At 36.6% G+C, this 13305-nt stretch overlaps 1 protein-coding gene across 1 annotated transcript in view; it reads left to right on the top strand.

Moving 5' to 3' along the window:
* The window catches only part of CBLB (Cbl proto-oncogene B), a 217454-nt gene that overhangs the window by 157888 nt on the left and 46261 nt on the right, over positions 1 to 13305 (top strand). The window contains exons 12-13 of the mRNA XM_080827029.1: positions 1831 to 2196; positions 10929 to 11023. Of these exons, the coding sequence (XP_080683155.1) occupies positions 1831 to 2196; positions 10929 to 11023 (461 nt within the window). The remainder of the gene's footprint in view (positions 1 to 1830; positions 2197 to 10928; positions 11024 to 13305) is intronic.

Raw genomic sequence — 13305 nt, 5'->3', positions numbered from 1 at the left:
CTTATTGATTGCTCAGGTTCCTTTGAATTCTATTCCTTGAATTTCTTGTGCTCTTAATTATTTAAGAAGAACTTTGATATGTTTCTCATTTTGTTTATGGTAAGCCTACTACCATATTTTTGCTTTATTACTGTAACAGTTACATAATTATTCAGAGAGAACATATGTCTACAATATCTACCTGATTTGCAAAAATGCATAGAAGAGTAAACATGGTTATTCTGTAAATGGATTTAAAATGTCATTGTAAGTATTAAAACAAATTGCATCCCCTTATCGAATGATACTTTACACTCATTTTCACCATGTCATGACAAGAAAAAATATAATGGGGGTATATTTGCATAAGGGCTTACGATGTGATAAAGTATCAGCCATATCTCAAGGTAACTCAGAATAGGGAGCTATTTGTATAGTACTTTTTATACCCAAAGGAATTAATTACAAAGAATTACAATATTTGGAAAGTAATTACTTTACTCTTTAATTTCAAAGACAGAATTCTAACTATGTAAATCTAAGCCTATAGTTTGTTTTAGTTTTATGAGGACTTTTTTCCCCCAAATTTGATAAGGGCTTATTTTGCTTTATTAAATATAAGACTTAAAAAGTTAATTCCATTTGGTAATATGCTTTAGAGTCTAAAATAAATCAGAAGCACAATATTTTAGTAGTAGTTGATCTTGATTACAGTTATCTTGGTTTTAAGATTAGATTAAAACTTTGTAGGATGGTATTTAGTTAGAATTATGTAAACGTACAGCACATTCCTTTTTTCTATAGTATTTTCTACCCATAGAAGCACAAAATCATTCATCAGATGAACCGTGTATCTAAAAACAAAACCATAAAAGTCACATAGATTCAGTTCAGGTACATGTACCTTCATAGTTCCAGGTGGGATTTAGACTGATTTTTTTCATTTTAAGGATCCATAAAAATTCAGATAAGTTCTACAAATAATGCTGCTCTATTATTTGTGATTTTCCACTCTTCTGGTAATAACTGGTAAAATAGGATCAAAGCAGATTTGCCTCTTAGCAGTTGCTTTATGTTGCAGTAGCAAATATGAAAATGGCAGAACCAACACTTTCATTCTTTTGGAGATATTACAAATCAAGCTGCTCTTTCAAAAGCAAAACAACAACTTTGATAGTTTTCTTTCTCTCTCCTTAATTGTGTAAAGGTGCAAATAAATTAATGATTAAATATTATTTTCAGTTAGTCAATATCATCACGCAATTTTGATACTCTGCTACTTTTTCCTGTAGAGTCTTTATAGTCCTTAACACTTTATGTTTAGTTTATGTATTCATTTTCATTCATGTATGTTTAGTTTAACATTTTATGTTTAGTATAGTCCTTACATTTTATGTTAAGTTTATGTATTCATTTTCTACAAAAAATTCTAATGAGATATATAAGCTTTTCACTGATTTTTTGAAATGTAATAAATTGGTGATAAAAAGAAACATTAGGGGCGCCTGGGTGGCTCAGTGGGTTAAAGCCACTGCCTTCGGCTCAGGTCATGATCCCAGCGTCCTGGGATCAAGCCCCGCGTCAGGCTCTCTGCTCAGCAGGAAGCCTGCTTCCTCCCTTCTCTTTCTCTCTCTGCCTGCCTCTCTGCCTACTTGTGATCTGTCTGTCAAATAAATAAATAAAATCTTTAAAAAAAAAAAAAAGAAAGAAACATAAAAAGGTGACACAGGAATCTGCTAAAATTCCATTATGGCTTAGAAGACAGAAGTGATAATCGACTAGTCTGGAAATCACTTTTCAGTGTGTGGTACAGCTTCTAATTTATTTATTTTTCCAATTGTATCTCTTCAGTCTTCTCCTTGCATGGTGAGAAAACAAGATAAACCACTCCCGGCACCACCTCCTCCCTTAAGAGATCCTCCTCCACCTCCACCTGAGAGACCTCCCCCAATCCCACCTGACAATAGACTGAGTCGTCACTTCCATCATGTGGAAAGTGTGCCTTCCCGAGACCAGCCAATGCCTCTTGAAGCCTGGTGCCCTCGGGATGTGTTTGGAACTAATCAGTCAGTGGGATGTCGACTCTTAGGGGATGGCTCTCCAAAACCCGGAATCACAGCAAGTTCAAATGTAAATGGAAGGCACAGTAGAATGGGCTCTGACCCTGTGCTTATGCGGAAACACAGACGCCATGATTTGCCTTTAGAAGGAGCCAAGGTAAGAAATAAGCAAAGCAGAAGCTAAACCGTCTTCTCAAACTCTACTAATAGGAGGTCGTAAAGTAGTATAAAGGGTTGGGCAGTGGTTTGTTTTTTGGTTGTTGTTGTTTATTTATTTATTTATTTATTTTGCCTGGTGTGGCACTTCCCTGAAGACCTTTAATTATCTCCAAGTTATAAATAATCAGAAGCTCATTAAAACTTAAAAGAACTCAGGAAGACAGTTCTAAGTAATGATTTAATTTTAATGTGAAGACACTAGACAGTTTGTGGGAGATTTATTTCACCTTCCCTTATTTCATCTGCCAAAACTTTTCCCTATTAATAACTTGTTGGTGCGAGAATCAGCACTATTTCTTTTTTTCTTTTTTTAACTCACCTGATCCTATCTAATCTGAAAAAAAGTTGACTGTAGCATATCATAAATTGGCCACTGGAATTGTGGCCAAGGACAGTCACCTCGTGCATCCAGGTAAAATGAACTTCTCCCAGACATAAAGACACCACTTCCCGGTCCTCTTACAGAGCAAACTCTTTCTCCATAAAACTGGAAGAGAGGGCATGTGTGTTGAGCTCTGACTTGAAAGATATCAACCACCATCGTTTATAGATCCAGGAAAGAATTTTAGCTTGCAGCGAACCAAAGAGGCAGGAGCAAAAATCACTGAGTTTAGAATTCTTGGTAGGCCCTTGGCAAAGTTGTACTCTAATATTTTCTAGTATTTGCTTCCATGATATTTTTGGCTCTGAGATCAGATGGTTATCGTCTTCCCTCCACTGAAGGAGGCTTTGCCTCTTTTGAAGACTGTAATATTAAAGTGATACCTCTCTATTGATCTTTAATTGTTATTTTAGAAGAGTAATCAATTCCTTCAAAGTAATGGTTCGCAGTTGATGAGTTCAGCATATATTCAAGAAAAAAAGAAATGTGAATTATGACATGTATTCAACTTCTATGTGTCTGTGTCTGTGTGTGTGTGTGTGTGTGCACGCCTGTGCATATGTGCGCACATGTGCTCGTGTATCAAGATTAAGTGATAATGAAAACTTTGTATAATAATATTTAAGTTCAGAGATTCGAGGGCAGGGTATGAAGAGTCAAAATGTCTAGTGTGGCATTCAAAACAAAGGGGAGGAGCGGTGGGAGTTTGCCATGACTCATTGCCATGACTCACCTCAGTACCTTCATTCAGTATTTTAAATATATCATCTATTTTAAATATAAAGATCTCTAAAGGTTTCCCCCAAGGTCATCTAAACATCTAAATGGAAGAAAAAGTACTTACAAAAGCATTTTTATAATGTTTTTTGAAAATGGAGTGCTTATCATCTTCAATTGTATATTTCTACAACCTAGAGCCTGGATTGGAAGGATCTGCTGGGGGTTTTTTCTTTTCTGGGGTTATTTCCTTTCTTTTTTTCCTTTAGCCTCTATTATTTTTTTTTAAAGATTTTATTTATTTATTTGACAGACAGAGATCACAAGTAGGCAGAGAGGCAGGCAGAGAGAGAGAGGAAGGGAAGCAGGCTCCCTGCCGAGCAGAGAGCCCAATGCGGGGCTCGATCCCAGGACCCTGAGACCATGACCCAAGCCGAAGGCAAAGGCTTAACCCACTGAGCCACCCAGGTGCCCCTAGCCTTTATTATTTTTCATTCATACCTGATCATACTTGTTTTGAGATGAGTGTTCGAATGAGCTCTGCCATGAATTGATTGGTTACATTTCGCTACATACTACAATTTATTTTGTAATGGATTTTGGGTGGATTTTGAATGGATTTTGGATGGATTTTTAATGGATTTGGAAATACAGGTATGAAATATTAATAGTGACTTCAGTTTTGAAGATTCCTTTAAATGTTTTCTATGTGAATGTTCGTGTCCTAATCATTGATACATATTAATGTCCCAGAGAACGTTGAGTAAATTGCTCAATATCTCTTAGTGAAAGCTGAATTTTAATCTTGTTTAGTTCTGGCTAAATATCCTCATTAAGATTCTTTAAGGTTTAATCTCATATGTTGTGTATATTAATAATGCAGTGTTTATATTCTCAAAGTAAATTTCATGTTACAATCAGACAAAGTTTTAACCAAAATTAGATGTCTAAGATTTATGATTTCAGTCTAGTTGTTCAACTTCTATGGTGGATTATAAAGAAGGATCTACATATAGTTAATGTAATAAAGAGTTCAAAAGAGATGTCTCCTCTTTTTCTCTTTTATTATCTTTATGAAGGAACTTCAGTAGACCACAAGGTACATCATAATTTACAAACAGTAGAAAAAGCCTAACTCCTCTTCCCATTTCTCTGTTGGGAAATCTAGGAGGCTGGCTTCAGCTAACATCTGACAGAAGACTGAGTCCATCTGGGATCTTGGGGTTCTCAGTTTCTGTGATCCTGCCTTGGAGTTTGCTTCTCACCGACATCCTTATAGCTCCTCCATCCAAACTGGTTAAATTTCACATTCGTTAAGTGCTTTCTAGATGCAAGACCCTCCTGGTGTCTGGGATAACTGGAATCCCAGTGTTCTCTTCCCTTTCAAATTTAACAAAAAATTTTTACAGCAGAGAACTCCTTCAGAAGGAAAACTAACAAGGATAAGGCAAACCTAGTAGCTGAATTTTAACAGGGCTAACCGTCTTATCAACACAGATGAACCAGGCTCTGGAATCAGAACTGAGTCTTGTAAAACGGGATTGACTCCTTAATTTCTCTTTCTTCTGTCTTGTTGTTGGTGTAAAGAAATGCAACTGATTTCTGTGCACTGATTCTATATCCTGACACTTTACTGAATTCCTATACAAGTTCTAGCAGATTTGGAGTGGAGTCTTGGGTTTTCCACATATAGTATCATATCATTTGCAAAGAGTGATAGTTTGACTTCTTCTTTGCCGATTTGGATGCCTTTAATTTCTTTTTGTTGTCTGCTGAGGCTAGGACTTCTAGTACTATGTTGAATAGCAGCAGTGATAGTGGGACATCCCTGCCATGTTCCTGACCTTAGCAGAAAAAGCTCTCAGTTTTCTCCATTGAGAATGATATTCATGGTGGGTTTTTCATAGATGGCTTTGATGATGTTGAGGTATGTACCCTCCATCCCTACACTTTGAAGAGTTGTGATCAGGAAAGGATGCTGTACTTTGTCAAATGCTTTTTCAGCATCTATTGAGAGTATCATATGGTTCTTGTTTTCTTTTATTAATGTATTGTATCACATTGATTTGCGGATGTTGAACCAGCCTTGCAGCCCTAGAATAAATCCCACTTGGTCGTGGTGAATAATCCTTTTAATGTACTGTTGGATCCTATTGGCTACTATTTTGGTGAGAATTTTCGCATCTGTGTTCATCAAGGATATTGGTCTGTGATTCTCTTTTTTGATGGGATCCTTGTCTGGTTTTGGGATCAAGGTAATGCTGGCCTCATAAAATGAGTTTGGAAGTTTTCCTTCCATTTCTGTATTTTAGAAAAGTTTCAGGAGAATAGGAATTAATTCTTCTTTAAATGTTTGGTAGAATTCCCCTGGGAAGCCATCTGGCCCTGGGCTCTTGTTTGTTGGGAGATTTTTGATGACTGCTTCAGTCTCCTTACTGGTTATGGGTCTGTCAGAACTGAGTCTTCCTACTCTACAATTTACTTTGTGGAGGTGAGTAACTTACTACATCTTTGCCCCAACTCCACTTATTTTTCTTACCTTTTTTTAAATGAACAGGAAGACTGATTTATGACATAAAAAATATTTCCTTGTTGTTTTAAATTCCAGTATTATTAATATACAGTGTTATATTAATTTCAGGTGTAGAAGTTGTTCAGCACTTGCATACATCACCCAGCACTCCTCATCACAAGTGCACTACTTAATCCCCGTCCCCCGCCCCCCCCCCAACACACACACACATCTCCCCTCTGGAGAACCACCTGGTACCTCTGGGAACCAGAGTTAAGAGTGTTTCTTGGTTTGTCTGTCTTATTTTTCTTACTTTATAAAATGAAAGAATAATAGTACCATATCTAGAATAGTTACCTTCCAAATACCTAAATCCTTCTACTCCTCAGGTCTGGAATAAAACCAAAAATAACAGGTAGACATGAAGGAGCAGTAGAAGTTGTAATAGTTGACATTTTCATGCAAAATAGTTAATAAATAAATAGTTAAAATAAATAAATAAATAGTTAATAGTTAAAATAGTTGTCTTTTTTTTTTTTAACAAATTTGAAACCCAGATCATCATCTCTTTCTCTCCTTCCTCTCTTTTTATTTAGCGTAATTCCTAATAAGTACATAGTAAGCACTTGGTTGCTGAATTAGTGCAGTATTTAAGCTGATGATAAAAGCAAGAGAGTGTATATGTGCTGGGGTTGGGGCGGGCAAGGGTGGGTCAGGGAAAGGACTTGGAGGAAGAGGACATCCATGATATACAAGGAGGAAAAACAGGTAGGTGTGTGTGTGTGTGTGTGTGTGTGTGTGTGTGTGTGTGTGTGTTTTAATGTATTTTTCCAGCAATGGCCTTCAGCCGAAGGTAGCATGTAATTTTCTCATTTGAAATAGGAGTCTTTTCCTCCTATTTTTCATGAGAATGGTAAAGGTTACAATGTATCCTCACCCTCCATACCTGGTGTGCAGTTTTTAAAACATTTTATCATGGGAATTAAGGGGAAGGGGATCTAGATATTTGGAAGTTGATGTATCTTCACATAACTGTCAGTCTCTCCAATGGTAAGCGGACACACGCTTGTGTGAAATAGGAGCAAGTCTCATTTAGACTTGTTTTCATTAGAGGGAATACTTCAAATGAACTATTAGCTTCCCATTTTCAAGATAAGAAAACTTGAGTAAGCACGACATGCTTAGATTAGAATTCAATATACCGGCAGGAGACTTCACAAAGTGAACACCCATAAATGGAGAGACCACTCACTTTCCTTCATCATGTGTCCTCTGTCACTGTGCCGCTTCCCATCATCCATTAGAGGCATCTGCCCTTTCTGTTTGCATCTTCACTAGATAAATGGTAAGGGAAGCAAGAATAAATTAAATTCTAATTACACCATTTGCTACTGTAGAGAGCTGTGAGGGAAAGAGCCATTCAGCTCATCATTAAAATGAAGTGCAAGAATTTTCTGTGACTTTAACTGACTCCCTTTTCTCTCCTCCCTCCCACCTCGCATCCTCAAATTAGCTAAGGTAATACTTTCCTTTTAACATGAATCTGCAAGCCAAGAGTTATTAGGTTTATTTGTCTTGTTTGATTGGTAAGAAATTTCTTTCCTGTAGTATTCTACAGGAATCGTTTTCTTTCTCCGAAATTGTCAGATTCTAGCCACATTAGAAACCTGCTCCTTAAATATTTTGTTGGCTAGATATTTATCGGTGGTGGTGGTTTGTTTGTTTGTTTAAATTAGCTGAGGTAAGGGGAGCCTGGGTGGCTCAGTGGGTTAAGCCTCTGCCTTCAGCTCGGGTCATGAACTCAGGGTCCTGGGATCGAGCCCCACATCGGGCTCTCTGCTCAGCAGGGAGCCTGCTTCCCCCCCATTCTCTTCCTGCCTCTCTGCCTACTTATGCTCTCTCTCTGTCAAATAAATAAATAAAATCTTTTTATAAAAAGTAAATAAATAAATTGGCTGAGGTAAAAATATTTGCGTTAAATATGTTTTAAAATATCATTGGACACTTGAAATTTATCTGCTTGTATCCAGATACTAACATTATGTTAAAGTATCTTTATTTGTTCCTCTTGAAAGTTTAAGAATACTGCTGTTTCTAATATGATAAAAACTATCTCTGACTTATGGTGTTACTTCAAATGACATTATTCTAAAATGACCCTGTGTACAATAATCTTTAGAAGATGCTGCTAGATAAATACATAGAAAGATTCCCCTTTTTGAGATTGTGGCTTTTGCTTTTTGGTGGAGAGGCACATATTTATATGAATGACCTCAAGCTTATCTGTAAATCTGAAGGACTATCAAGAAATAAGTTCTCAATGTACACTGGTGTCATTTCCAATCTGATGTTGTAGAAGCACAAATTGTAGTGATATTTTTGGGTAGTGTTTGTGTGGCTTCACATACATGGGATACAGAAAAGGGATTGCATTTGGGGTTTTGTACAAATAAAAAGTTTTGTCTTAATTGTCCTAAGATTATCACAAAAGCATGCATTTTTCCATGTATCTCAAGGGTCCCAAATACTTTAAGCTTAATTTTTAGACAATATTTGAATCAGAAGAAGGCACTTCAAACTTCAAGATTCACACTGATGCTATCTTGAGGCATGTAGAAACATATTAATCTAGGATAACCTAAAATTTATAATAAGTTACTTGATAACTCTGATTAACTTCTTCCATAAGTCTAAGCTTCCCCTAATGTCTTTTTATTTCTTCAACCTCTTTTAGCTCTCTGAGAACTTAGAATGTTCAAGACACCAGGGGAAATACGAAATGAATAAAGCAAAGTCTAGTGAGAATGAGACGGGTGTACAATTAGTTCACTAAAAGATAAGGCATAGGAGAAGCATTCCTAAAGAACAATACGGGCTCCTCAAGAAGAAAAGCAAATCTAATTGAGATGCAGTGTAAAAGAAGGAATAAAGAAAGCTGTGTGCAAGAAGGTCACTGGCTTATAGACATGAAGAGATTGGAGGGTATTTCTGTAGACATGACAGGGAGGACTGGCATGAAGGAAGGGAGAACGGGCATAGTGAAGGAAGTCCATTTGCGATGGATACGACGTAGAGAGACTGTAGGCAGGGTAGGTGAAATTACAGCAGTGCAGACTGAAACCAATAATATAGTATCCTGAATTCTACACTCAGTTGTCTTTAATTTGTTAGACAGGAAAGAGGTTTTAAAGGTTTTTGTTGTTGTTACTGCTTTTTGGCAGAAGAGTCCTAGGATCGGAATATTTAAATTGGTGGCATTTTCAATGAAGTTGTGGTATTTTGGGACAGTCATCTGGGAAGGCAGAAGAAAAAGATGTCTCCTTAGTTAAAGAATTAAAGACGACGACGACCTGAATCTGGGGCACCTGGGTAGCTCAGTTGGTTGAGGGTCTGACTCTTGATTTTGGCTCGGGTCATGATCCCAGGATCGTTACATCGAACCCCTTGTGGGGCTTCACACCAAGGGTGGAACCTGCTTGAGATCTTAAGATTCTCCCTCTTCCTCTGCCCCTCCCTACTCCCCACCCCCGACTCCCTTGCCTCTCTTAAGGGGGGGGAGGGGAAAGAAGGCCTGAATCCGTGAAGTTTCAATGTAAACTCTTTCAATCAATGCTATCAATCTACACTTTTGAGGAACAGGTTTTTTTTTCTCCTATTTATAAGCAGGCTTTTCAGATTCTCAAAGAACATAAAATATTTATTTTTAGCTCAACCTGTAATTTATCGCACTCACTCAGGTTGTGGCAGCTAAAATGATTCTAAGTCTACTGGAATGTGTGCACGTGGGAACATGGAGTTCAGAATGAAGCGGTGTTTGGGATCTCTTTTGTCACCATGTAACTATAATATCACCTCTAGTGAGGGAGACAGGCAAAGGAGAGAATGGAACTCCAGCATAGGTCCTAGTTTTTAGAGTGACACCTCAATGCTCTAGGATTGAGATTGTATAACTCTGAAAAGCAATCAGTGATATATTTCAAATGTGTTCTTTAAACTGTGTTTCTTATTTTACTCTGATAGAGAAGGGCATGGACTTTCATTTTGCATTCTAAAAGCTTCGATACCATTTTAGAAGTACCAGTGGAGGAAAAGAAATTGGTAGGTCATTGATGGGGCTATCGGGCTTTTCAGGTTATAGTACAGCCTTTTGCCCCCTCATTAGCCTACATTTTAATTATGAATTAATAAGAATTTAGGTAAGAGCCTCATGATAAAACTGTAATGATTACTTGAAGATTTTAAAATACATTTCACCTTTTTCATATGTGTATGAATATACAATGTTATTCTCTCTTTTTTTTTAAAATCACTTTAATTTCAAGTTGTTGCATTAGTAACAAGCAATTGTTCAGTCTCTGTAGTATAACTGAGAAACCTAGAAATCGGAATTTCTTACCCTGAGTAATTAAATACCAGTTCTCTACGGTACCTTATAAGCAAGGTAACAGTTTTAGTTTGTGCTGTTCACATGGAAAATTTCATCTAAAATTGCATGCACTTTGAAAGCCAGAACAGGTCTCTCGTTGCCCATAGTGTTGAAGCTTCAGCCTTGCAAGATGAAAGGCATTTCTGATAGTACTCATGTACTGTTTTATCAAGAAGTTTAAAAATGTTCTGTTAACCCCAGAGAGATATAATTTAGAACACTTTTATTTGCAAGAATTGAAAGAAGAATTGCACCAGTACCATTTTCTCTTCACGGAATCCTATAGAGAATGGTAACTTTTCCATAAAAAGTGAATGGTATTTGGGAAATTTTACTGTCTGTGTATCTAGCTACCTGTGTCAGATTTATAGAAATTATCGTACATATCCCTTCTCAGTGTGTTCAAGTTTCATGTTGTATTGTATTTTTTATGTATAACTTTGTACTCCTTTGGGTGATGGTGAATGATCGCTATGGTACTACTGACTCCTAAGTAAATTATATGATATTTCACTTGTTTAAATAAACTGACATTACCCATGCTTTTCAAAATTACAGTTTTTCTAAGGGCTGCTACTGTTTTTAGGTCCTCCAGAAGTTAAATTTTAAACTAGCCCTTTGATTTCCTTTCAGGTCTTTTCCAATGGTCACCTGGGAAGTGAAGAATATGACGTTCCTCCCCGGCTTTCTCCTCCTCCTCCCGCAGCCACTCTCCTCCCTAGCATCAAGTGAGTTCTGTTGAATTTGGAGATCTCTTGTCGGTGCATAAAGTGTTGGTAATAGTGGATGTGAGGTACTCAGTACAGAAAGTGCAAGGTGAATAAAAACACATCAATAAAAATGATCCAGTCAGATTTATAAACTAATATACCAGAAATCAAGATCCTTCCTGGTTCTTTGCTGGGAAGCACAGCATCTAGGATACTTACCTAAACTTCAAGCAAGGAGCTCAGGGAGAGAAAACTTATCTTTGTATCCGAAAAGAGAACAGAGTAGCACAGTGAGCTTTCCCCTCCAGTTTACCTCTCTCCCTGAGGGGTGTCATGTTTATCCCAACTATCCAGTGTGATATCAGAAAATAATCTTTGCGTCTAGTTTTCCCAATTCCCAAACCCATTCAGCCACCAAGTCCCATTGATTGTTCTTTGAAAGTTTTTTTAATAATCTGCTCATCTTTCCTGTTGCCTCCTAGCTGGACAACTGAAAGAATGAATCTTATACATGATGATACATCATGATCTTAGAATTCATAGAACCAGATTTTTTAAATGGAGTTAACTGAAAAATAAGTTAATCCGGGTTATCTCATTTGAAAAATGGGGACATGAGACACAATGGACAGTTAAGTGATACATCTACCCAAGTTAAACCAGGATAAAACCAAGTCTTCTGATTCCGATTTTCCTTCTCTTTATGTTAAATTAGTCTACCTGCCTTTTCTCTAATATATTTTGTTTACACAGCTGAATGAATTTAAATTCTGCTTTCCCCAGGTTACTTTCCTACTTAAAACCCGGCATTGTTTTTTTCTTTCCTTTTAAGTTAATTCTCTGCTCTTCTGCTAGCAGTAAGATCCATGGGATTTTACCTAACTAAAATATTTTTCCTAAAATAATTCCTAATGCTTGCCCTCCAATCTTGTCTTGATTTTTTTTTTTTTTCTGGTTTGGTGAGTTTTTCAAGCTGTTTCCTCCTATGCACTACCCTTTCAGAATCTTTATTCTAAAGGTCCATGTCTCAGGCTGTATTTCTTTATGAAAACTTGTGTAACATCTTCATTAGCAATGATAGTAAGTGGTAAGACTAATTCTCATTTCTCTTCCTACAGTTTATGTCCTACACATTTAACTATGAACTCTGCTCCACTGTCTTCTAATTTTAAGGTGTTTTTCCATATTAAAAAAGATTATAAGATTTTAAAGGCAAAAAACTTTTCCCTAAATTTTCTGATTTTTCCATAACACCTTACTCTTTTTGCTGTGTATTGGATACACCAAGGGTACCTGGTTGCTTGGTTGATTATCTGGTTAAGATCTCACTTCTAACTGAACGTCTTAGAGCATCTTCAGTCCTTCCTCTGCCGGTCACTGAGCTCCCCATACATAAGAATACAAAAGGAAGGATAAGCTAAATCCCAGCCCCCAAGAAATGTACACTCGACTTTAGAAAATAAAATGAACATACATGAAATCCCCAGAGAACATTATGCACTAAATTATATTTCTAACTTGTTGGTTTTTACTTATGTTTGGAGGAAAGATTGCTACAGACTTTCCAAGTCCAAGGATGTTTCATAGAGAGGATGGAAATTTCCCGAGTCATAGAGAATAGACACAGTTCAAAAAGGGAGTGGACAAGAAAAGCAAGAGTGTGAAATGTGACATCATTCAGGGGACAGGGGACAGTGGGAAACTAAGCTAGTTGGAGTATTCTCCAGTGGTAACTTCTCTGGGAACTGCCAGATAATGCAGCTGACATAAAAGTTGGAAGCAAATGTACATATTTTGTATAGTAGGCTCTAAATCAGTAAGAACTTATGATATCCTAGCTTCACGTGAACTCTGGATATAGATAGATGATAGATAGGTAAATAGATACACATATGTAATAAAACATCTAAGTTCAATTAACTCTGATAATCCAGAAAATGAAGAAATTAAAATTTGCCAATTAGAAATTAAATTTGTATATTCTGTTTACTAAATTCATACCATCGAGTGGAATGAGAAGCAGAAGTTGTAGTTTCCTTCTTATATATTTAATATTAGATACCTGTTTCTCTTATAAGTTAAGAGTAAATTCATAGCATAATGTATTTTATTAATATTTTTCTAGTCCCTCAGTTTGCAAGTACATGTGAATATATGTTGTCCCCATTTATTCTTGATTTTTCCCTCAGAAAGAGTGCAGTTGCTTTACCCAGAGAAATATTTTAACTATGTAGGTTTAACATTAAATTAGTTTTTGATTTTTGCATGCTGCAAATTAACCATAATTAACAATACAAGTG

The sequence above is a fragment of the Martes martes genome (assembly GCF_963455335.1).
Source record: "Martes martes genome assembly, chromosome: 1".
In the NCBI taxonomy this organism is placed as follows: Eukaryota; Metazoa; Chordata; class Mammalia; order Carnivora; family Mustelidae; genus Martes; species Martes martes.
This window is presented reverse-complemented; position numbering and strand designations above follow the sequence as displayed.